At 42.3% G+C, this 26861-nt stretch overlaps 1 protein-coding gene across 1 annotated transcript in view; it reads left to right on the top strand.

The window, feature by feature from the left end:
• The window catches only part of LOC141113460 (arf-GAP with SH3 domain, ANK repeat and PH domain-containing protein 1-like), a gene marked incomplete in the record, with an annotated part of 303097 nt that overhangs the window by 248126 nt on the left and 28110 nt on the right, over window positions 1-26861 (top strand). Inside the window, 9 exon segments of the mRNA XM_073606564.1 lie at window positions 3139-3325; window positions 5830-5915; window positions 6152-6267; window positions 11455-11522; window positions 15314-15421; window positions 15593-15818; window positions 16836-16994; window positions 22696-22762; window positions 25399-25454. Coding sequence (XP_073462665.1) covers window positions 3139-3325; window positions 5830-5915; window positions 6152-6267; window positions 11455-11522; window positions 15314-15421; window positions 15593-15818; window positions 16836-16994; window positions 22696-22762; window positions 25399-25454 — 1073 coding nt within the window.

The raw sequence follows: 26861 nt of genomic DNA, 5'->3' as shown, positions 1-26861 counted from the left end.
TTGCCAAGCCGATTTACTGGTGGGTTTTTTTTTATTTATTTATTTTTACTTTTGGCTCCATTCACACCTAGGCGATTTGAATCGCTGATGTAAACTCTGCAATTCTGCCCGCAATTCCAAATCACAGCAAAACGGGGGACGTGATTGTGATGCCCTTACTTCTTAATGGCACTTTAATCACGGTGCACTGCAATTGCCAAAAAAAAAAAACGCGTAAAGGTCTTCTCTCAAAAAGGAGCAGGAGCGTCTTTTGAACAACAGTATTGCGATTTGCCGCGATTACATTTCAACATCATGGCAAAATCGCACCGCGATTGGGGTGCCATTAAGAAGTAATGACATCGCAAACTCACACTCGTTTTGGAGCCATTTGGAATTGCGGGCAGAATCGCAGTAGTTCCGCCCGTGATTTAAATCGCATAGGTTTGAATAAAATTGACACCATGTGCGATCACTTGGCTTGTTGCAGGATGCTGTGCTGGTGGATTCAGATAATTTGGCAGTGTCTGCCAGGAATTGATTGTGCTGTAGGTCAACAGAAGGAAGCCGGTTGAAGCTACAAAGCCAGTTTACAAATGTCCTATGCATATTTTTTAACTAGATACATTTTCACAATTTGTTTTTTCATCTAAAAGAATAGTTCACCTGTACCAAAAAACTGCCTACACAGGAAAGGGACCACCTGCAGAGAAAAACGACCAGCTTTGACTGAATGCCCTTGCAACAGGTGTAGGCCATCTGCATACCTCCCAAAGCCTGGCTGAAAAATTTCCCCTGTTCTGCCTTGTTGCTAGGATGTGGCTAAGATCCTCCCAGCTGTTACTGTTCCTCCCACCATCACAGAAGCAAGCTCACTATCCCCTGCACATGCACGGTGCACTTTTGCAGCATTGCTGAGCTCAGAGCTACTGCGACAGAAGAGAGAGGGCACATGTGATGGGTTTGAATCTGAGGAAGAGCCGACTTCTGTGATGGTGGGGGGTGAGCAGTAATGGTTGGGTCTGCAACAAGGTAGGACGGGGTATGTAATCTCTGGGGCAGTGATGGGAAACCTTGGCACCCCAGATGTTTTGGAACTACATTTCCTATGATGCTCAACTACACTGCGGAGTACATGAGTATCATGGGAAATGTAGTTCCGAAACATCTGGGGTGCCAAGTTTTGCCATCACTGCTCTGGGGTGTTTACAGCCAGGCTTTGGGAGATAGGTAAATGGCCTACACCTGTAGCAACAACATTTTTCTACATTGGTCAAATCTGCACAATTTGTTGTCATCTACAGGCAAACGTTTACTTGCAGAGGCAGTTTTTTGGTAAAGGTGAACTAACTCTTAAATAAAATAAATATTAAGAAAATTTTTTCTTAAACAGTTTTTCAGAGAATTGGCACTAGTCCAGTCCTTTGCAGAGACTATTCAACCATTGATATTTTAATACAGGGGTAGGCAACCCTTTGAGCACAGTGTGCCAAAACATTTTTTCAAAGAAATTGAGCGTGCCGATTTTTTTAACAAAAAAATTTTAACTTCACACTCTCAATCACGAAAATAATTTTTTATTTAGTAAATGCTGTAAACTACTTGAGTAATAGTGACTAATTAACATCCTGCACTCTCATGCCCTAGATCAGCCCCAATTCCTGTACCTCCAGTCCTCAGATCAGCCCAATTCCTGTACCTTCACACCTCAGATCACTGTACCCCCTGAAAATCTGTCCCCCCACTGTACTACCCTGCACATCTGCCCCACCTCTACCCTCTGCACATCTGTCCCACCACTACCCTCTGCACATCTGTCCCACCACTGTAAACCCCCTGTTCTTCTGCCCCAACAATGTACCCCTTTTCTCATCTGCCCCACTACTGTATCTCCCTTCACATATGATCCGCCGCTGTACCCCCATGCTCTTCTGTCTCACCGCTGAACCACCTTCTCACCTGTCCTAAAACTGATCCCATCTGCTAATCTGCCCCACCACTATAATCCCCTTTCTCATCTGCCCCACCTCTGTTCCGCCTGCTCTTCTGCCCCACCACAATAACCCCTGCTCGTCTGTCCCACTAATGCACCTCCCTTTTACATCTGCCCCAACACTGAACTCCCCTGCTTATCTTTTCCAGCACTGTAACCCCCTTCTCATCTGGCACAACACTGACCCCCCCCCCCCCCCCCCCGCTAATCTGTCTCACCACTGTAACCCGCTTCTCATCTGCCCTATCACTGTACTGTGCTCTTCTGTCTCAAAGCTGAACCCCCTTCACATCTCTCCCACCACTGTACCTCCTGCACTTCTTTCTGCCCAACCACTGTACCCCATTCTTCTGCCCCACCACTGTACCTCTTGCACATCTGTCTCACCTCTGTACCCCCCTGCTCTTCTGCCCCACCACTGTATCCCCCTGCTCATTTGTCCCATTAATGTACCTCATTTCTCTTCTGCCCTGCCACTGTAACTCCCTGCACAACTGCGTCACCTCTGTACCCCCCTGCTCTTCTGCCCCACCAGTGTATCCCCCTTCTCATCTGTACCACCACTATAACCTCCTTCTCATCTGGTCCATCACTGAACCCCCCCTGCTCCTCTGTCCTACCACTGTAACCCCCTTCTCATCTCTTCCATCACTGTACCCCCTGCACATCTGCCCCACAATCGTACCCTCCCCGCTCTTCTGTTCCACCACTAACCCCCCCCTCCGCTCATCTGCCCCACCGCTGTACCCTCTTCTCATCTATGATATGCAGAGTGGTGCAAGGAATTATTCTTTTTTTTTTTTTTTCAACAAAGTTCCCAGAAGCTCAAAAGTAATTCCACAAACTGTCACCTGATTGTGGTTTTCTCAATCACAGTGAAATTTGTTCTTTCTGAGATTAATAGTGGCAACCAAGTCCTCTTCCTCCTGATGGTGGACGGGGCTAGCAGGACTGTGATTGGCTTTGGCAGTGGTAAATCACAGTCCTCCTCCTCCTGGAAAAAGAGACCTCCCCCTAGCAGAACTGCACCCAATCTCTTCCCCCTTCACAAAAGCTGACGATCGCAGACACAACAAAGTTAGATAACCAATCAATGTTTCCTATCTTTTACAATGTGTGGGGGCGCAGTGCCTCTCCCTCAGAAACCCTTTGTGTTTAATTATCAGGGTCCAACGAAAAGACTTTATAAATTCCAAGTATGTACCCTGGTTGTACACAAAGAGAAGCAACACTCACCCCGTGGCACGACTGCATGAACTTCAAGAGGCTGTGCAATTTAAGGATATATATGCACTGATCCAAGCCTATGCTGAAAAGGTGGATCTAACAGAGCCAATTCCACAACCGGCACAGGTAATGTGTGAATATTATAATATTGACAGATCATTTTAGATGCATTATGTTGCATCTTTGAAAGTCAAAAAAAATGTGACTTTCAAAGATGATTGCTATGAAGGTCAATTATCTAATATTTATAAAATAAGATAAAAAGAAGAGAGCGTACCAGCCTTGTGCATATCCCAAGATAATTTATTAATAAAAACAATTTAAAAAACTACTCAAAAACATGGAAAAAGATTGCTTGTATAAGCCACCTGTTTGTGGGAACCGACAGTCTCCAGCTAGCAAGGGGGAAGACATCAGGACCAGTGCTGGCTCACGCGTTTCGAAGGAGTACCTTCTTCCTCAGAGCCTGTGATAGCAAAGGGAATGTCTTCCCCCTTGCTATCTGGAGGCTGTCAGTTCCAGGACTGATTGCCACAAACAGGTGGCTTGTACAAGCAATCATTTTCCACGTTTGTGAGTAGTTTTTTTAAATAGCTTTTATTAATAAATTTCACTTGGGATAATGCACAAGGCTGGTGCGCCCTCTTCTTTTTATCTTATTTTGTAACTATAAGTCCTCATGCACACAGACGTTTTTACAGCTGCTTTTTTGAGCTTTTTTTGCAGCTTAAAAAGGCCTGTCTATGTTAGTCTATGGCTTCATGCCCACCTAGGCGTTTTTGAGCTGCAAGTGGCATAGGCGTTTTTAAGCTGTAAAAAAAACCCAGGACCAGTGGGTTCTGAGAGACGTTTTTCAGCTGGAAAAACGCTCTAACGCTGAAAAACGCTCAAAAACGTCATTCACCAATGTTTTTTAGCATTTTTGATCCATTGAAAAAAAAATAAAAATAAAAAAAAAAAAAAAAACGCTCAAAAACGCTAACGCGGAAAAACGCTCAAAAACGCTAAAAACCGCTATTGCAAAAACGCTGAAAAACGCTGGAAAAAGTTTTAAAAAATCACTGCAAAGATACTGGCGTTTTCATAACGTTTTTTAACAGTCTGTGTGCATGAGGGCTTAAGATATCCCCTATCCTGGAGGGCAGCAAGGCTAGAGACCCTATCCCTTGAGTCATAGACCACCCGCTCATCACACTAATGAGTGTTTGTTACTATCATCTAATACTTGTAGTCTGTGTTTTTTGAACAAGTCTTATTACAGGTTTCTAGCAACATGTGGTCTTCAAAAGATGAAAACACTTTTTCCCTCCCCTAGTTGTATAGGACCTAAGCATGTTACCCCCCCGCCCCCACTGCAACACCCCACCGCGACACACGATCCCCCTACATTGGTCATGTGATCTGATACTTGCAAAGGATCATTTTGAATTTCCAGATTTTTACTTGCCTTACGAGATAAAAAGTTTACTTTGTGTATTATGGAAAGCATGGTTTTCTTTTGAAGGTAGGTGACTAAGAGGGTCCTCATTGGTCACAGCCAGGGCATCTATCCAATACTAGAGCCTGCTATTATCCTGTACTGTGGGATAAGGCAGTGGCAGCCTCCAACACTGGATGAGACTGTAGGATAGGTAGTAGCCCCGCAAAGTTCTCTTTTAAGTGAATCTTTGCCCAGGCTATTGGCATTAAATTAATATAAAAGGTGTTTGTTCTGTTTAATAAAAAAATATATATATATTATACTTACCTGCTCTGTGCACAGAGCAACCCCAAACCTCCTTTTCTGGGTCCCTCGCCTACTCTCCTGGCTCCTCTCCTCCCCACCCCCCCCCCCAAGTGCCCCCATCACAAACCACTTGTTATGGGGGCACTCCTGCATGCTTGCTCCTGAGCTCTGCTCTGCTCCATAAGACACACAGAGCAGGGCTCAGCCCCACTCCCTTGTCACTGGCTCGAATTGACATCAGTGGCTGCTGTATCTGAGCCAAAGAGGAGCAAGAGAACCGAGAGAGCCTTGGCTCTTGTGCACATCGTCTAAACAAGATTGGCCCCAGGTATGTTTTTCAGGGGAGGGTAGGGGGTGGCTGTGGGGGAAGCTTCATGCTGATGTTTTTTTTTTCCTTACTGAATAGAATGCAGTAGGGTACCTTCTGTTTTTACAACCACTTTAAAGTAGCTGCAGGCATTGTGGAGTAATGAATCTATAAATATCACAAGAGGGTCTCTGGAGCCCATTTGCAGACAGTTTTTAATGGCTTAGAGAACCTGTATTTGTTTACATTAGAAGTCTGTCATGCTGTCAGATTCCTTATTCTGCAGGGCACAAGGGGAAATGAGCTGAAAATTCAGTGCCTGTGTTGCAAACTGAGGATGAATTTCCCCAAAATTCCTGCAGCTATAAAGATCAGAGATGGCTTATTTTAAAGTTCTTTTACTTTTTAAAACACACACAGCCAATTTTTTGGAACTTTTTAGAGAAAAACGTTTATCTTAGACTGTAGCCAGTAGCCAAATGGCTGCACACATGGCTGAACTAATGTTTTGCGAGACTTTAAGTGCACCTACAGCCAGCCTATTGAAGTTAAAATTGCATGTTTAATTAAGATCTTTTTTTTTGTGTGTGTTTGAAGGAGGCTGGTGAAACCATTCTTCACTTGGCGGTTTTATTGTCAGACCGTACATCTTTACACATTGTAGACTTTTTGGTGCACAACAGGTAAGCGGTGCTCTTCCATCTTACATAACATTATCTAAAAGTGTTTGCTTTTATATCTTAATAATCAGCATATTGCACTATAATCTACTTAGTAGATTATACTGACTCAGTATAAGTCAGTGTTAAAATGCATGACAGTACACAGTACAGCTCTGTGAGATGCGATATGTATTATAGATATATCAATGTTTACATACTATTGATTTTTATTGCTAATATTTGCACTGTTTTTCTAGTGGGAATCTAGTGAAGCAGACAGTTCGAGGCAACACTCCTCTCCATTACTGCAGCTTGTACAATAAAACCGAGAGCATGAAACTCTTCCTGAGAGCCAAAGTCAATATTAAAATCAGTAAGTGTCCACTAGATGGCAGTAGATCAGTACCTATATTACAATCCTGGTGAGTTCTAAAGGGAAACTGTTAGTTGTGGGTAAAAAAATAATAATTTCTGTTAAGTTTTATATCTGTAATTATATGTTCATTTATGTCTGTGTGTGTGTATATGTATATACAACCCCAATTCCAAAAAAGTTGGGAGGATGTGTAAAATCTACATAAAAACAGAATGCAATGATTTGCAAATCTCATAAACACATATTTTATTCACAATAGAAAACATATCAAATGTTTAAACTGAAAAAATTGACAATTTTAGGATAAAAATAAGGTCATTTTAAAAATGATGGCAGCAACACATCTCAAAAAAGTTGTTGTAACCCCTCTATTTTTTAACACCACTCTGTAAATGTCTGGAAGCTAAGACCAGTTGCTGGAGTTTTGGTAGGGGAATATTGTCCCATTTTTTGCCTGATATAGAATTCCAACTACTCAACAATCCTGGGTCTTCTTTGTTATATTTTACATTTCAAGATGTGCCAAATATTTTCATTTGGTGAAAGGTCTGGACTACAGGCTGGCCAGTTAAGCACCTGGATTATTTTACTACAAAGCCATGCTGTTATCGTAGATCCAGTATGCGGTTTAGCATTGTCCTGCTTGAATCTGCAAGGCCTTCCCTGATAAAGAAGTCGTCTGGATAGGAGCATATGCTACTCTAAAACCTGGATTTATCTTTCAGCATTGATGGTGCCTTTCCAGATGTGCATTTTCATTTGGTGAAAGGTCTGGACTACAGGCTGGCCAGTTAAGCACCTGGATTATTCTACTACAAAGCCATGTTGTCATCGTAGATCCAGTGTGCGGTTTAGCATTGTCTTGCTGGAATCTGCAAGGCCTTCCCTGATAAAGAAGTTGTCTGGATAGGAGCATATGCTGCTTTAAAACCTGGATTTATCTTTCAGCATTGATGGTGCCTTTCCAGATGTGCCCGCTGCCCATTCCATATGCACTAATGCACCCTCATACCATCAGAGAGGCAGGCTTTTGAACTGAGTGCTGATAACAAGCTGGAAGGGAAGGTCCCTCTCCTCTTTAGCCTGGAGGACGCGGTGCCCATAGTTGCTAAAAAGCATGTCAAATTTTGATTCGCTTGACCACAAAACAGTTTTCCACTTTGCAACAGACCATTTTAAATGAGCTTTGGCCCAGAGAAGATGACGGCGTTTCTAGATCATGTTAAGATATGGCTGCTTCTTTGCACGATAGAGATTTACCTTGCATTTCTGAATGGCATGGCGAATTGTGTTCACAGACAGTGACTATTGGAAGTATTCATGAGCCCATACAGTGATGTCCATTGCGCACAGAGATTTCTCCAGATTCTTGTAATCTTTAGATGATATGTACTGTAGATGATGTTATTTTTAAAGCTGTTGCAATTTTACATTGAGGAACATTATTCTGAAATTGTTCAACAATTAGATGCGGCTTGCTCTTTTTTTACCCAATCATGTTACTGGGGCTGTGGCAATTAACCCAATTAGTTGCAAAATGTTCTTCCAGCTCTTCCTTGTTAGTACCACTTTGCCAGCTTTTTGTTGCCCTGTCCCAACTTTTTGAGTTACTGTCATCAATTTTAATATGACCTTATTTTTTTCTTAAAATGGTACATTTTCTCTGTTTAAACATTTAATATGTTTTCCATTTTCTATTGTGAATAAAATATGGGTTTGAGATTTAAGGCTGGGTTCACACATGTACGGTGCGAATTGAAGCTCCGTTTTCACAGCTAATTGACAAAGTAGTTGTTCAGCGTTTTTGCGTCATTTTTTGATTAGAATCAGGTCAGGATTGCATCAGCATGAGGTCAGGTTTACATCAGGATTTTATCCTGTTCGCAACGGAATGCATCGGCAAATCAGATGCGTTCCCATAGAAGATAATGTGCTTGCAATTCGCATCACAGTGCCCAGAAAACGCATACGTTTTTTGGGCAATTTGGAGTGCGAAGGCAACGCACATATGTGAACCAGCCTCATTCAAATGATTGTATTTTAAAATGTCATGCGAATTGGATGGGGTATAAGCCGCATTCAATTCGCCTAGGTGTGAACCGCGCCTAAAAATCATTGCATTGTGTACTCATTTGGATTTTACGCAGCATCCCAACTTTTTGGGGTTTGCAGAAATAAATATATAAAATATTATATGACCATAATAAATAAAGAAAATATTTACAAACCACTATACATTTTTTTTTTTTTTTCCTGAGTACATTTGTGAAGCAAGAAATCCAAAAAAAAATCCGAAAAACAAGCCATATTGTGTTGTTTTTTTTTCCTCCATGTGTCCTTATATAAAATGTGTTTGTGGCTCTAGTAACAGTCATCTTTAACATTGTCCAGACCTGCAGATCCATCTCTCTCTACTGCCTGCTTGGACCTGCTGGATTGGTTTGGTTTACAAGGGAATGTGTCATTATAGTATCGGATATGCATGTGACAAGAAGGGACGTGCAGCAGTATAGAAACCAGCAATCTTTGCCATACCTCATAATTAACAATTTCACTCTCCTGTGGCTTTAGGGTTGTGCTGAGACACCGTATATAGATCTGCAGAAGCTCTTAAAACAATGCAAAATGTACTTTTAATGAACAAGTTAACTTTTCTAAATGTTTTCGATCTGGAAGACTAGCCTAAAGCAATATATGGGACGTGGTAGGGCGTTCTAATATTCCTATTAAGTGCGTTAAAGTGTAATGAGTGGTGCTGCGCTGTTATTATGTGTGCAAAAATGCAATATTATATCTGTGCACGTCGTTTCTATATGATTAAGTGTAAATAAAGCAATCTAATATTGTGTTAACCAGGCAATGAAATAAGGTAAAAACAAAATATACAACTAAGCGGTATTCTATGTGCTTCTAGAGTGCTACCAATATATTCAAACCTAGTCTATATAATTAAGTGCAAATAAAGCAATATTGTAATATGCAAACTATGCAATAAAATATGGTACAAGGTAAAGGCAAAGACGTGCAACTGACTAATATAGTATGTGCTTCTTAAAGTGATTGTAAAGTCTTGTTTTTAAAAAAAAAAATAACAAACATGTTATACTTATCTGCTCTGTACAGTGGTTTTGTACAGAACAGCCCATGTCTGCCTCTTCTTGGGTCTCTCTTCTGTGATCCTGGCCCCTCCCTCTTGTTGAGTGCCCCCACAGCAAGCCGCTTACTATGGTGGCACCCGAGTCGAGTCACAGCTCCCTGTGTCTATTCAGACACGGAGCTGCGGCCCGCCCCCCTTTCTCTTTTCATTGCCCGACTGATTGACAGCAGTGGGAGCCAGTGGCACCGGGCTGCTGTCTCAGCCAATGAGAAGGGGAGTCCTGGGCAGCCGATACACTCCTGCAACATCGCTGGATCTGGATGGGGCTCAGGTAAGTATGAGGGGGGCTGCTGCACACATAGAATACATTACTGCCATTACAACCACTTTAAGTAATCCAGTATTAAATGTCCATCCTAAAAAGTTCATATGACTATGCACAGCCTCTTGTGTTATTACTTTCCCATCGCCTTTTGTGCAAAATGTAAACTTCTGTGTTGCCTGTAAACCATGCAACATCTCCACTGTGCTCACAGGACTTTCACCTTCTTTATACTTGTAACATGGCATATAACAATATTCCTCCAAATGTGACGGTCCTCCTATATTCTCTGTCCTCTAGGAATTTATTCCCGGCTTTCTGACTTATGTGGTAGGCGGGTTCTCCTTTTAAAGGTGCTCATCTATGTAAGCTCCTAAGTTAGCCTTGTCCAGGATATATGAAAGTGCAGGGAAATCTTCCCATAGTGTAATATTGTTTCGGTAAATGATTTATTAAAATATATAAACCTCACTCACCATATAACCACATGGAAAACCACATAAAAAAACCCCACGAGTATTAGGCTCCACATCTGCTTACGTCACCTTCAGTTTCTTCTGATGCTTCTACTCATGCCCTACACGTTGCGTCACAGTCATATGACTTCTTCAGGGGATAGCAGCTTTATTTGCACTAGAAACTACTTGCACAGATATAATATTGCATTTTTGCACACAGAAAAATAGCGCAGCCCCACTCATTGCACTTTATAGTTGTGGGAATACTTTTAGGTGCCTGCAGCAGTTTTTCGTTTCATTAAATAGTACGAGTGACTATATACTAATATTCCTATTCACTACACCTATACTGGCCAACAAACCTAAAACTAAACTAGCCCCAAACTTGATTCAGCAAGGTGGTAGCTGCAGTGTGGCACACAGAATACCGTTTAGAAGCTACTTATTTCTCTAACCAGTTAATGTTAGGGAGTGGATCATCTACTACATATAAAACAAATACATATCCTTTGCAACCAAGGCCAGCAGAAACATTAAAGTGTTACTAAACCCAGGAACCTGCATTCACTATATCTGGTCTCCCACAGTACACAGAACATGGAAATGCAATTATTTTAGTAAATATAAACTGCAAAATACCTTTTCTCATCCGCAGTATATAGCAGTCTTGTGACTTCTATCAGTGTCTGCTTAAAGCTTGTAGGAGGAGTTTTCATTCTGCATTGACTCTCCTATCAGGATGCAGGGTCCTTGACCCTCCCAAGAAAAAAAAACTCTCTAGCAATACACACCAAACTGAGCATGGGCAGCCTGTCCCCTGGCTCTATATTATCAGGAAATATATTGGGGACGGTGGAAGGAGGAGAGGATCAGAGAAGACAGGATCAAACAGCCTTTTTACACAATGCAGAGGATTAACCCCTTATGTTCCACAGTGAGTATAACAAGCATGCTTTACTGCATATACAGACTGATTTTACTGTTGCGGGTTTAGTAACACTTTCAGTCATAATTACTCTTCTTGTTGCCCAGAGATAAGGACTCACACACATCATTTATTACATGTGCATAGAAGGCACAATAGAATGAAATTGGTTTTGATTGGTGGACTCGTGTTCCATGCCCATGTTGATTTTGAATAAAGACCATCTGTTAACCTAGAAATTCTGTTCAGACTTTTATCATTTGCTGATGTGTTGAGAGCTGTGCAGGTCCTGCACCAGAACTGGAGTAGAAGGTAGCTGGGGGTCCACCTTGATTGTTTCCTTGGGGTTTGTGTTCACTTTTTCTTTTTTTTTTCTTCACAGAAAATGAAGCTGGTGAGACCGCGTTGGACATTGCCAGACAGCTAAAGCACACCCTTTGTGAAGATTTGGTAATAAAGTTTAGACAGATTTCCAGACATAACACATGTGATTACTGCAAAAACTGCCTTACAATTTCAGCTAATTGAAAATGACTTTCTCATTTGTAGTCCTCCATAAGTTTCTGAAATTGCTAGCAAGAAATGTAATTCCTCTAACGCAAGTAGATAGAATTTGCCAGAATTATGGCTTTCTACCTTTTCTTCTTTTAATTAGCTATGTTGCCTCTTTTAGAAGTCTTTCAGAAGTCTGTATAGAGCTTGAATCTTAGCAGCCTGTAGCATGGAATATGGCATCTAAGCAATGTCTAGTTTTGCTCTATTTGAAGGATTCAAATTTGCTTTACCATCCAAAACTAACTTTTAATATTAGTTTTTTCGCTTCTGGAAAAGTAAAGCACTTGACAGTCTCTTAGATTCTGTTGATCAGGGATTTTGTGGGTGAGATCTCTCCGCTGTGTTCTTAGATCTGCACACCGGCTGTGCCTATTAAATTATAAGGGGCCCTCGCTCTGTCTAATGGATTTTCTATCTATTTTATAAAATGAAGAATGTATCTGGAGGAGCCTGGTACACACAAAAAAGGGGGGGAACAACACCCAAAACTCCCAAGAGGACAGAAGCAGAGTCTGAAATTATGGCAGGGAGATCTTGCTGTTAAATTGTGATACTATGATACTAAACACATACTGTTTCATTTACATTGTCCCTTCCATTTCTGTGTGTGCAGGATGGCACTGTTATTTAAACTTTCACCTCTGTGCACGAGCGGCCTGCACGCCCCCTGCAGGGCGCGCGTGGCGCGCTCGGTGATCAGCGAGTCTATGAGACTCGCCTGATCACAGATCAGAGTAAGGGGTCGGTCCCGACCCCTTACCACATGATCAGCTGTCAGCCAATGACAGCTAATCATGTGATGTAAACAGAGCCGGTAATCGGCTATTTTTTCTCCTCGCGCTGACAGCGTGAGGAGGGGGAAAAAAAAGCAGATCACCGGCGGCCGTGAGAGGGACATCAGTCCCAATCACAGCGATCATCTGTGCCCCCTGCCAGTGACACCTAGCAATAGGAGCAGTGCCGCCTACCAGTGCCCACCAGCATCACCCATCAGTGCCCATAGTGCCACCCATCAGTGCCCATAGTGCCACCCATCAGTGCCCACAGTGCCACCTATTAGCGCCCACAGTGCCACCCATTAGCGCCCACAATCAGTGCCACAACAGTGCTGCACATCAGTGCGACCTATCAGTGCCCATCAGTGTCACCTACCAGTGCCCCCCCATCAGTGCCACCCATCAGTGCCGCCTTATCTGTGCCCATCAGTATCGCCTTATCTGTCCCCATCACTGCCGCCTTAACTGTGCCTATCAGTGCCGCCTTAACTGTGCCTATCCGTGCCCTTCAGTGCAGCCTATCAGTGCCCACCAGTGCCGCCTCATCAGTGAATATCAATGAACGAGAAAAATTACCTGTTTGCAAAATTTTATAACAAACTATGAAACATGATTTTTTTTTTTTCAAAATTTTCCATTTTTTTTTGTTTGTTTAGCAAAAAATAAAAATCCCAGCTGTGATTAAATACCACCAAAAGAAAGCTCTATTTGTGGGAAAAAAATGATAAAATTTTCATTTGAGTACAGTGTTGTATGACCGCGCAATTGTCATTCAAAGTGCGTCAGCGCTGAAAATTGGTCTGGGCAGGAGGGGGGATTAAGTGCCCAGTAAGCAAGTGGTTAAAGAAGAAAAAATAAAAATCTAAGTACTTTTTCCCTAATGGATATACACCTGTCGCATGACCCAGGTCTTTCCCAGCCTGTCTGCAGGGAAACTTAAGTAGGAGGAGCTTCTAGTCCTCTTGCTACTGGTCACATGTTCCAAAAAAAAAAAAAAAAAACAGCAGTTGGAATACAGAGTAAAAATAAATAATAATATCAATAAACAGTTTTAATGCATCTTACAAATATATATTTGAAATAAAATCTTTATTATTTTGTGGAAATAACATGGTGTTCTGCCAGTCACAGGCAATGTCATGCCCCTCCAGCCTTTGTCTTAAAATAAGAGGGAGGTGAAGCCTCTATTAATCTACATGTAATATCCTGCCCCCATTGTGGTTAGAGGGCGTGAAGGAGGAGGGAGGGAGTGGGCTGTCATTTACCACTGTGTATACGCCCACATGTGTGACTGTATAGTCACATGGGCTGCTAGGATGTGATAGAGAGGAAATTTTCAGCATAGAAACTCACTGAAAACTGGGCACGTGCAGAGTTGCCAATACTGCTGTGGAAAATCCCAAGCTGATTTGGGGACATGGACAGAAGGGGGAGATAGGGAGCAGTAGTATCAACCAGTTTTTTTTTTGCAGAATACAGAAAACAAATCTCATAGTGACTGTGTGAGTATGAACAGCATGTAATACACCATTTATTGTTTATTATTAATTTATTTTTTTATGATGTGGGTTTAGTGACACTTTAAAGAAAACGTAACAAATACAATCTTTAATCAAATACTTTTTTATTGAAGAAATAAACAAAGACATATACATGCAACCATGCACATGAATCAGAGATAGGATTAATAATTATACATTTCAGTATTTTCAAACAGCATGGGTTGCATGGAAACATTTAGTGATATACCTTATCATAAAACATTTTCTTTTTCTAAACTAATATACCATTAAACCACAGGTCACATTAAACCTAACAATCCAAAGTTGGCTTTTAATTTTTGGTCATTCTCAGTAGCCAACAGTGTGCAGTTTGGTGTACAATGGCTCGCTGCTCTCCAGCTCTTACTCTGTTATATGTACTCAATGGGAATGCTAAGAGGAAGAAAAGCTGTAATGTTTGGAGCAATCTGTCAAGTGCTGTGGTGGGTTTAAACCCGGGCTTTCTAGCCAAATCTTTTTTAAAAATGTGGGTGGGTTCCGTGGTTGGTATGTTATTTTTTTCCCTGAACTAAGGTAACACCTGATCTGTCCACATTTTCTACATCAGTGGGTTGGGGAATATCCATTGGCGTGCAACCAACTTACATTCAATATATTGTAGTCTAGTTACCGCCAGGGAATAGGTGCAGATACTTTCTTCTTCTGAGTCACCCCTTGTGCCTTCTACCCACCTCTGAACACCGTCCCTTGGTTCCACCCCCTACCTGCCCCTTTGAAGAATACAGAACCAAGTATCATTTTGTTGGGCTAAGGTTTGTATAATTTTTTACTGATAGCAAGAAAGGCAGTAAATTAAATTCCCTGCAGCCAGGAACAATAGTTTCGCGCCCCCCCCCACCCCAGCAGCAGACTCTCCACAACAAAATACCCCCCAGCAACATTAAATCCACCCCAGCAACAACAGACCTCTGCCAGCAATAACAGACCATCCAGCATCAATAGACCCCCTCACTCAATAATAGATCCCTCCCAGCAGATCCGCCTGAAAAAGGGACAGGTGGATCTTTGCAGGCCGATCGTGTGAAAAGGGCCTAACAGGCAAACAATAGATCCCCCATTGACAATAAATCCCCCAGCAGCCAGCCTCATTGGACCCTTCGACACACTCGGCACCCCTTGCCATTACATACATTCAATGCAGGAGGTGCGGTTCGCTGCGTTCCCGCTATGTGTTCAGGAGGTTGCAATAACTCCACATCAAGTGCACCCAAAAGGCACATTGCAGGATCAAAAGGGGGGGGGGGGGGGGGGGTGGCGATAGTAATGCCAATGTATTTGTTACTTTAGTTTATCTTTTTATGGCATCTCACTTACCCACCTTCCATGTTGCTTGTTTTATTTCCATTAGCTGCTCCAAGCTCAGAACAATCAATTTAACATGCGTGTTCACGTGGAGTACGAGTGGCTTCTGCGCCAGGATGATATGTATGAAAGTGATGACGATCTGGATGAAAAGGTAGAAGAGATCTTTCAACGTCTCTTTGTAATTTGCTGCATCAGGATGCATCCATGTGGCCACTGTGCAGTAGATATGCCACCCGGTTACAGCAGTTACAGATCGGTGTGGAGCAGCCCTAACGAGGGGCAGTAGGGTAATCCTAGGCTCATTATTTTGGTCTCCTTGCAGCTGGGCCCCGTCAAAAAAGAGCGAAATCTACGGCCATACAGTTGCTTCCCGTCGCCCGGTTCTCCGTTTCCAGACAGAGGACCTCCCACGTCGTTTTTAAGACGGGCTTCACAGGTGTCTCAGGACTCGCGTTATGATATGGGAGGTGGACAGTTGAGTACTGAAAATGCAGGGACGCCAACAACGCCGTATACACCGCCTCTGCCACCCCGTAATCCTATCAGAGGTACCAGATCTATCTATCTATCTATCTATCTATCTATCTATCTATCTATCTATCTATCTATCTATCTATCTATCTATCTATCTATCTATCTATCATGCGTATCTAGGTCTACATATCCAGGTTCTGATTCCTGCTTAGTAGCACAGCATAGTTGGTGCATATCTTTTTTTTTTTTTGTTAGTGCAAGGCTATCGGTAAGCTAGGACCAACCTCTTAATATGAGAACCTGTCACTTGGTCCAGAATAGACAAAAAATAAAAAATAATTGAAAGGTTCTCCTTGAAAACTCCCAGGACAAAAAGATTAATTTCAATGTATTCCTCTATAGCTACAAGGGATGTAAATCCACTTTGTGTGCACCAAATATAAACGAGGTATTACCTTGTACAGAGAGACCTTATCACTGCGCTTTGCATAGCCTGTGCAGGATTGTGGGAGGGGCCCAGCAGCTCTACTCAATACAGGCTGCCTGCAGAAACTATGGGAGTGGGCGGAGACAAGACCAGTAACCCTGCACAAGTACAGAGAGCAGCAATGACTGGTCTTTATTACATGAAGCTCCTGCACAAAGTGTAGTTATTTCATGTTGGATTACTGCATGGATCTAAAAGAAATATACAAAGATCCAAAGATAGACACAGGGCCAATGAGGGCTATTTTTTTCTTTGCACAGGTATGTTTCTGTGTATATAGGTATTTAGATATTTGACAGGAGTTCAGCTTTAAATCTTCTATATTCTACACTATGGCTCGGAACTGTAGTAAAGGAGGTGTCTGGGTTGCCTAAAGCAACCAACCAGCTTCCAGATTATTTCCAATGCAGGTTAGAAACTTAAAGTGAAGACCTGATTGGTTGCTATGGGCAACACAGACCCTTTTGCTGCATCTGTTTTTTTTCTACTCTGTTCTCCAAGCCCTTCCTTGGGCTTTTTTATAATCGTGATGAAAAATGAAGGCACACGAAGACAATGAACCAAACACACACTTATCCTGAAATCTGGTTTGTCCTTTTTATAGCACCCAATGTACCACCACCACCTCCTCCTGCCAGCCCCTCACCTATCCCCAAAAAGCTGCCTGCTACACCTCCACTGACTACAAAGCACAAGAGGGCACTCTCAGAGCCATCCCCCATCATACCACACAGTCCCTCCAGCCAAAGCGGCCTCCATTTCGGTAAGGTGACCACATGTTTTAATGTATCTTATTAAGTACTGTCTGTGCTGTCCATGGCTACCAATCAGATTTGGGCTTTTGTTCTTCAGCTGTCAGTTTTAAGTTCAGGTTATAGTTTTACTGGTGGCTGTAGGGAAACGCAGATCCAAGTACCTGTGCTGTACCAATACACATAATCTGTGCTTTCTGCACTCTCAGGAAGTGTTGGAATTTGCAAATTGGAGGGGCCTGTGATTTTGGGCTCCTGGGAAATGCATGGAAACATTTCATAGTGTGTGTACTTACCTAAAGCACCCCCCCCCCCCAGCACTGTCTTATGCAATCCCAAGATCGAGAATAGAAGTTTTTTTCGTGTTTTGTTGTCTGTGTCTGCATTGGGAAGATTAACCCTTGCTATTTGCCATGGTAACCTTTGTCACTAGCATAAATTCTTAGTCACAGAAGGATATTCAGAGACATAGGGTTATGCAGCTACCCTTTAGGATATTGGACACTGACAACCAATCAGACCTGTCGGGACAGCCCAGTGTAACCCCTCCCGCTCCCAGTCTGCCTCCTTTTTTTATGCTAGTGGCTCAAGGAGTGTTCCCTTTACTGTTTGGAAGTGGTGAGAATAGGAGAGGTGGAAGCACAGATCCACAGAATGAATGAAGCAGGGAGTTCCTTGCTCTGTAGATCCTCGGGTAAAACTTTCTCTACAGCAAGGAGAACAGCAGTGGTGCCTTAGATGATCTCACGCAGCAGATGTAAAACTGAGCCTCAAAGAACAAGAAGTACACTGCAATTTTCTTTTTAAGAAATTCAAGACAAGATGTTTCAGAATAGTAATTAGGCTATATATATATATATATATCTATATATATAGATATATATATATATATCTATATATATATATATATATATCTATATATATATATATATATATATATATAGATAGATATATATAGATATCTATATATATATATATAGATCTATATATATATATTAGGGCTGGGGGAAAAATCGATTTAAATCTTGAATCAAGTTGAGAGGTCAAATCGATTCAAAATTTAAACAAATCAATTTTTTTTTAGATTTTTTTTTTTTCACCGCGCCGGTCCTGAGGAGCTGCGGGCATGAGTTTTTAGGCGACGCCGCGGCTTCGGCCTAGTCCGCGGCTTCGGCCGGACGCCACGGACTAGGCCGAAGCCACGGCCTCGCCTAAAAGCTCATGCCCGCAGCTCCTCAGGACCGGCGTAGTGAAAAAAAAAACTCTATTCGAATCGTGAAAATCTCCCAGCCCTAACATCTATATAGATCTATATATATATGGATATATACCGGTATATAGATCTATATATATATATATATATATATATATATATATATATATATATATATATATATATATATATATATATAGATAGATAGAGAGATCTATCTATATCTATCTATCTATCTATATATATATATATATATATATATATATATATATATATATATATATATTTATAGATATATCTATCAGATATATCTATATATTCCATATAACAGCAAATCTTCACATTTTAAATTCAGGTATACTTTAATATTACTTACCTCTACTCTGCATTTGCTTTGTTAATCCATTTCTTGTCATGGTCCATTGCAGTTTTAGTTCACACACTTTCACTTGTGAGCCATTTGTTTCTGTTTTTAGTATCAAAAAGTTTATCATTTCAAGTCTTTGGGGAAAATGTTTTTACACACTGCACAAACCTTGAAGTCTGTGGGGACTTGTATACTTTGTAAAGAAGAATTTCACAACAGTAGATTGTGAAGGTTGTGGTAAGTAACAAGGTATAATCTGTACATGCAGGAAACTCTCCTACCAAAATGCATGGCTAGAGCCTGAAAGGCTTAAAGTCTTTTTAAAAGGCCAATCTAAAACTAATTAGAACTTGGAAGACACAGGCAGGTAAAGTGGTTGTAAAGTCAGTGATTCCAATTCCTGCTAGCCTCTCTGTAATAACAAGATGTACTACACAATGTGTGTGTTTTTTTTTTTTAATTCTGCAGCTAAATACCTTTTTTCTCAATGCCGATGTGCAGTCATGTGACCGCCCACTGCTCTCCTTTTTTTAACTAAGGACTACAGTGGGAGGGGCTGAGTTTCCCCTCTAATGTCAGCCGAGTGGTCACATGACTGCACATCAGTGATGAGAAAAAAGGTATTTAGCTACAGAATTTTAAAAAAGCCACACTCTGTAGTGTATCTTGTTATTACAGAGGGGCTGACAGGAATTGGAATCACTAATTTTACTGGCAGATTAAATAGCGGCAGGAGAAGTGGGGGGGCATGTGTAGAAGAGACAGTTTGCACAGACAGCTCACAGCTGACAGGCGAGGAGGGTAGGAGAGGGGGAGAGCAGCGGGATGATGAAGGCACGTAAACAGACCACGGTATCACGGATTAGCAGCCATGATTACTGTGGTGAGCACACTAAGGGGGACACCGGAACAGGCAGGATCAACCAGGTATAGTACAGCATACAAAGGGACAAATGACACCGCACAAGCACTATGCGGTTTAAAATTCTTTCAAGGAACGGGATTTTTTTTTTATATAGTATTACAACCTGTCATCTGTCATGATCACATTTTTGTATTACATTTTTGTATTTTAGTGAGCTCTTTGAACCTGAAATCCTAGATCCACTCATCTGTCAAAGCCCTTATGTCTCCCAGTTGTATAAATTTATTAAATTTCTTTTTCAATTGGAAGAGGGAAAAGATTCCCCAGTGGAGTAATATGTACTCACCAGTCACTTTATTAGGTACACATATTAGGTGCATTCAGGCATCTAGACGTGGTGAAGACAACTTGCTGAAGTTCAAACCGAGCATCAGAATGGGGAAGAAAGGGGATTTAAGTGGTTGTACCAGCCAGGCTGGTCTGAGTATTTCAAAAACTGCTGATCCACTGGGATTTTTACACACAACCATCTCTCTGGTTTACAGAGAATGGTCCGAAAAAATAGAAAATATCCAGCGAGCGGCAGTTGTGTAGACAAAAATGCCTTGTTGATGTCAGAGGAGAATCGGCAGACATGTTCGAGATGATAGAAAGGCAACAGTAACTCAAATAACCACTCGGTACACCCAAGGTATGCAGAATACCATCTCTGAACTCACATCACATCGAACCTTGAAGCAGATGGGTTACAGCAGCAGAAGACCACACCGGGTGCCACTCCTGTCAGCTAAGAACAGTTAACTGAGGCTACGATTCGCACAGGATCACCAAAATTGGACAATAGAAGATTGGAAAAATGTCTGATGAGTCTCGATTTCAGCTGCGATATTCAGACAGTAGGGTCAGAATTTGGTGTAAACAACATGAAAGCATGGATCCATCCTGCCTTGTATGAATGGTTCAGGCTGGTGGTGGTGTAATGGTGTGGGGGGGATATTTTCTTGGCACATTTTGGGCCCCTTATTACCAATTGAGCATCATTTAAACACCACAACCTACCTGAGTATTGTTGCTGACCATGTCCATACCTTTATGACTACAGTGTACCCATCTTCTGATGGCTCCTTCCAGCAGGATAATGCTCCATGTCACAAAGATCCAATCATCTCAACACTGGTTTCTTGAACATGACAATGAGGTCACTGTACTCCAATGGCCTCCACAGTCACCAGATCTCATCCAATAGAGCACCTTTGGGATGTGGTGGAAGAAGAGATTTGCATCATGGATGTGCTGCTGACAAATCTGCAGCAATTGCGTGATGCTATCATGTCACTATGGACCAAAATGTCTGAGGAATGTTTCCAACACCTTGTTGAATGTATGCCACAAAGAATGAAAAAGGGGCTCCAACTCAGTACTAGCAAGGTGTAGCTAATAAAGTGGCCGGTGAATGCAAATTGTCAGCGATTTATTCAGTCTATCAGTGTCTACCTGTGTGCAAAATAAGCTTAGGGTGGGCTGATCCCCAACCCTCCCTATCAGCAACTACTCACCCTTTCTTTGTCTTCCCCACCACCGGGGCAAAGGTTCATCTTAAAATGCTATTGATCCCGAAACTGTAATATATTGCAGGTTGCCAATCATAGGGTGTGATGGCTGCATTAGTTTTCTTTTTTTCCCCTGGTGATCCAGCCGGTAACACACCTCCTGTATTAGAATGTCTACACTCTGGATGAAGGAGCAACACAGACCACTTTGGACAGCAGAATTGTCAGTTTTGGGGGAGGGGAGTGTTAGATGTAATAGCAGATGTACTATAGATGCCGGGGCCGGATCCAGAGCCTAGTCTTGGGAGGGGCACTGCCAGAAAATACTTTTTTTGGGGTAAATTTATCGGAGAAATGGCTGGTGTTAGCGCTTCAATCATCACTGCACCATGGTTGTTATGGTGTCGGGATGATTGAAGCACATTATTACTATTATTACATTGTTTTAAAAAATGAAATGGTTCAACTTGCCATAATGCAGAATCGGTGGGAGCCCTGAGCGTGTCACTTGCCACATCGCCTGTCACCAGATGCAGATTGTCACTTGCCACATCACCTGCCACACGTTGCAGATTGTCACTTGCCACACGTTGCGGATTGTCACTTGCCACGTCCCATGCCACACGTTGCAGATTGTCACTTGCCATGTCTAATGCCACACGTTGCGGATTGTCACTTGCCACGTCCCATGCCACACGTTGCAGATTGTCACTTGCCACACGTTGCGGATTGGCACTTGCTACGTCCCATGCCACACGTTGCGGATTGTCACTCGCCTGCTATAATTGTCTCTTGCTGTGTCCCAGAGTCAGGCAGCAGATTACCAATCAAGCAGCAGAGAGATGATGTATTCTCTCTGCTGCCGCGGCTGCCTGCACACTGCACAGTGAGGGCGGAACTGCAGGGATGCAGGGCAGGCGCCGGGCGGTGAGAGATGATGTCATCTCTCTGCTCCCCCCGCTTGCCGGCTCCCTGATTGGCCAGCAGCCCGCTGTCTCTCACTAACCGAGCCGCCCGTGCTCTCAGCCGCGGAGCCGCCCGCCGGCTCTCTCACCCGCGGAGACGGCTGCCAGCCCGCCCACGCACTCACCCGCATTCTCGGAGAGGGCAATTGCCCCGTAAATCCGCCCCCCAACCCCCCCTGGATCCGCCCCTGGTAGATGCACTAACAAATTCAAGCCAAACACCAGATGGCACTTTATAAGTAGATGTTCCTTTTCGGGATAAAGGTTTTACAAAAAAAACTGATTATAACCAACCCTGTCAGTGTTAAATGGTTTGTCTCATCCCTGTAACTGCTACATCTGCAGGACAGTTTGTTGTTGTGTTAAAAAAAAAAAGACTTACTGGCTAGATCACTAGTTGGAAATAAAGGAAAAAGAGCCTAAAAAAAAAAACAAATGCAGCCATCTCATCCAAGAATTGGTAAGCTGCAATATAATAAATGTTTGCTTTTAGGTGTACTACTGCTTTAAGTTTTCTTAGGAAGCCCATTGATTTGCATCTAGGCTTCTACTAATTTTAGAATATATCATTCATTTTGCTTCTTTTTTTTTTTTTGTGAATTACATTTTTCATCAGTGAATAATGTGCTCTTTTATCCAAGACTTTTTGCTATATAAATAGTCTGAATCTCTATTTACATTTTTTACACTTTACTAATCGTTTATGGTGGAACTTTTTGAATGCATAACAAATATTGTGTTCCTTTTGGTAGACTACGGTTCCTGTTGTACGTCCCCCTCCAAATATCTCCAGTCAGAAGTTCTATCCAGGAGACCAAGGTTGGTGCTAGTAGATGTTCTGTTTTAGAGTGGTACACCATCTTCCTTCCCTTTCCTTCCCTTAGTGGTAGAGAGAAGGGAGGAATGAGGCATTAACAGAAAGAAATCAAGCTTCTAATTTACCAATTTTTTTTTATTTTATTGGGTGGCTGTATACTGTATGTCAATGTCCATCCTGACTAGTTATGGTATCTGTTTTGGCTTGACTTTTAACCGCTTCAGCCCCGGAAGAATTTACCCCCTTCCTGACCAGACTACTTTTTTTGCGATTCGGCGCTGCGTCGCTTTAACTGACAATTGCGCGGTCGTGTGACGTTGCTCCCAAACAAAATTGACTTCCTTTTTTTCCCACAAATAGAGCTTTCTTTTGGTGGTATTTGATCACCTCTGCGGTTTTTATTTTTTGCGCTATAAACAAAAAATAGCGACAATTTTGAAAAAAACGCATTATTTTTTACTTTTTTGCTATAATAGATATCCCCAAAAAATATTTAAAAAAACATTTTTTTTTCCTTAGTTTAGGCCGATACCTATTCTACATAATATTGGTAAAAAAAAAATCGCAATAAGCATTTATTGATTGGTTTGCGCAAAAGTTATAGCGTTTACAAAATAGGGGATAGTTTTATGGCTTTTTTATTAATAATTTTTTTTCTTACTAGTAATGGTGGCGATCAGCAATTTTTATCGTGACTGCGACATTATGGCGGACACATCGGACATGTTTTACACATTTATGGGACCATTGTCATTTATACAGCAATCAGTGCTATACAAATGCACTGATTCCTGTGTAAATGACACTGGCGGTGAAGGGGTTAACCACTAGGTGGCAGTGTAGGGGTTAAGTGTGTCTTGGGGCGTGTTTCTAACTGTGGGGGGGCGTGGCTACGTGTGACACGTCACTGATCTCTGCTCCCGATCACAGGGAGCAGAGATCAGTGACACTGTCACTAGGCAGAACGGGGGAGATGCTTGTTTACATCAGCACCTCCCCGTTCTTCCTCACCGTGAGGCGATCGCGGGTATCCCGCGACTGGACTCACAGAGCTCCCGGCCAGCGGCGCGCACACAGTGGCACGGTGGCAAATTTAAAGGGACGTACAGTTACACCCATTTGCCCAGCCGTGCCATTCTGCCGACCGTACATCGGCGTGCGCCGGTCGGGAGCCGGTTAAAGCCCAACTCTGGGAAACGTGAAAATCATCCCTTGCAGTAGGAATGTACCCACACTGCACTCACACTGCAAGGGCTAACTGTTTGTTTAGTCTGTGGGAGAAGTTTTTGCACTTTAACTTGCTTGATCCTCCTCCTCCCCTCGTTCTGGCGATGGACTGCCCCTTGGCATCATCGTGTTAAATGCTGGGCTATAGATCCTGCATTGGGGCTTGATGACGTCAGGACCTTAGTGTGCTGGAGCATTGGGCAAAAGACACTGCAGGGACCAGTCTAGCAGTGCAGAGGTCCGGGTAAGCAGATCTTCTTTTCTGTGTCGCCTAGACCTAAACAAGCATTTAACCTTTTCAGTGCAGCCCCAGCTTTAAAGTACAGTAAAACCTTGGATTGCGAGCATAATTCGTTCCGGAAGCATGCTTGTAATCCAAAGCACTTGTATATCAAAGCAAATTTCCCCATAAGAAATGATGGAAACTCAAATGATTCGTTCCACAACTATTTATTTATAGGTCCTTCAGTTTATAGTCCATATAAAAAGATTATATCAATGTGATGGGTTGTGTAACCATAAAATGTCCCTCCACAAATGGAAGCCTCCACAAGGGGATTAGAAGCAAAATCCAGCAGGAGATGGAGGGTATAAAAGAGAAGAGAGGTGCCTCTAAGTGTAGCAATATGGTTACAGTTAATGAAGGTACAACATTTAGCAACTCACATGGTTGATGATTAAAAGTGGCACATCTAAGTATGCAGGCATCCGGGGTAAAGCTGTCTGCAATTGTGACCAGGAAGACTACCCTGCAGTAGAGCGGTCTGAAAGCGAGGCTTGAACCGCTCGTGGAGCGCAGCGTGGAAGGGACGGCACCAATGGCGGTGCAGAGGACGGTCTATGTGGACATCTTTACCCCGGATGCCTGAATACTTAGATGTGCCGGTTTTAATCATCAACCATGTGAGTTGCTAAATGTTGTACCTTCATTAAATGTAACAATATTACTACACTTAGAGGCGCCTCTCTTCTCTTTTATACTCAGTTGTGACATGACACTACTTGTATATCAAACGCATTGCTGTAACGCAAAAAATGGCCTGGTCATGAAGGGGGGGGGGGGTAAGCCTTCTGGAGCTGAAGTGGTTAAAGAAAAATTGGAGTAGAAGAACTATATTGCTCACCTTCCTATGTAAAAATGCTAGTTGCCTGGTTATCCTAATGATCCTATGCCTTCAAAAGTTTCTGAGTTACAGACCAGAAAACAAAAATAGAAGTTAAGAGTTCTGACGGCTTAATGGTTCTGGGTCAGTGGACTCAGAAAGCATTGAAGCCAAGTATCATCTGGCAACTAGCATTTTCCCAAGGATGTCAGCAATGGCCACCTACATATTTCCCACTGTACAGTGTTCCTTTAAATTGGGCCTATGGTTGCATTTACTTAAAATGGTTGTTTTTTTTCTATAATCAGCATTGGATCTCCAAAACTTAGCAGTCTTCATGAAGTGCCGGAAGTCCCACCAAAAGGTATTTTATCAAAATCACTGCCTCCTGTTTGTTACAAATCTATATCAGTGTGTGTGTATATATATATAATTATTTTTTTATACATGCATATATTTATCTGATTATGTGGCTTCGTACTTAACCACTTCCCGCCCGATGACGTCCTTTGACGTTGCAGACTTTGAGTGGGGATATCTGAATGCTAGGTGCAGCTACAGGCATCATTCAGATATCTTCTTTTACTGCCGGCGATTCTGTGCACCATAAAAACAATCATAGGCCACTCCCGCGCGCCCTCCGGTGCTTCTACCGGCTTACCTGTGCGATCGGCTAGCCAGAGAATAAATCGGCCGGCTGTGGCTGTTTACCATAGAGCTGACCGAGGACCAGTTGGTCCCTGGTCAGCTCTATGACCTTTGGAGGCTGGGTGTGATGTTATGACGTCATGTCCGGCCTCGGCATTTGTAAACACTGCTGTTGCCTCGGCTGTGAAGCTGAGAACGTTTTATTTTTTTATTTTTTCGTTTTAGGCTTTCCAGCCTAGAGGCGAGATGCGGGGACTTATAGACCCCAGATCTCACTGTAAAGAGGACCTGCCATGCCCTATTCCTATTACAAGGGATGTTTACATTCCTTGTAATAGGAATAAAAGTGATTAAAAAAAAAATGTAAAGGAAAAGTGTCACAAAATAAAAGTAAAATAAACCATTAAAAAAAAAAAATAAAGCACCCCCATCCCCACATGCTCACTCGCACAAGCAAGCGCATAGGTACATTGCGCCTGCATATGTAAACAGCGTTCAAACCACACATGTGACATATCGCCGCAAACGTTAAAGCGAGAGAGAGCAATAATTCTAGCCCAAGACCTCCTCTGTAATTCTAAATAGGTAACCTGTAAAAAATGTTAAAGCGTCCCCATGGAGATTTTTAAGTACTGAAGTTTGGCGCCATTCCATAAGTGTGCGCAATTTTAATGCGTGACATGTTGGGCATCTATTTACTTGGCATAACATCATCTTTCATAGTATACAAAAAAATCTAACTAACTTTAGTGTTTTTTTTTTTATTTTTAATTAATGAAAGTTTTTCTTTACAAAAAAATGCGTTTCAAAAATTGCTGCGCAAATACCGTGCGATGTAAAAAGTTGCAACGACCACCATTTTATTCCCTTTGGTCTCTGCTAAAAAAGCATATATAATGTTAGGGGGTTCTGAGTAATTTACTAGCAAAGAGTTTTTCAAGTAGGAGAGAAGTGTCAGAATTGGCTTGGGTGGCAAGTGGTTAAAGTGATACTAAAGTCTTGTTTTTTTTTTTTTAGTTAAGAATAACAAACATGTTATTCTTACCTGCACTGTGCAGTGGATTTGCACAGAGCAGCCCGGATCCTCCTCTACTTGTGTCCCTCTTCGGTACTCCTGGCCCCT

Source organism: Aquarana catesbeiana, linkage group LG12 (genome assembly GCF_042186555.1).
Source record: "Aquarana catesbeiana isolate 2022-GZ linkage group LG12, ASM4218655v1, whole genome shotgun sequence".
Lineage (NCBI taxonomy): Eukaryota > Metazoa > Chordata > Amphibia > Anura > Ranidae > Aquarana > Aquarana catesbeiana.
Note: the sequence above shows the minus strand (reverse complement) of the source record. Positions and strands in the feature narration are given on the sequence as shown.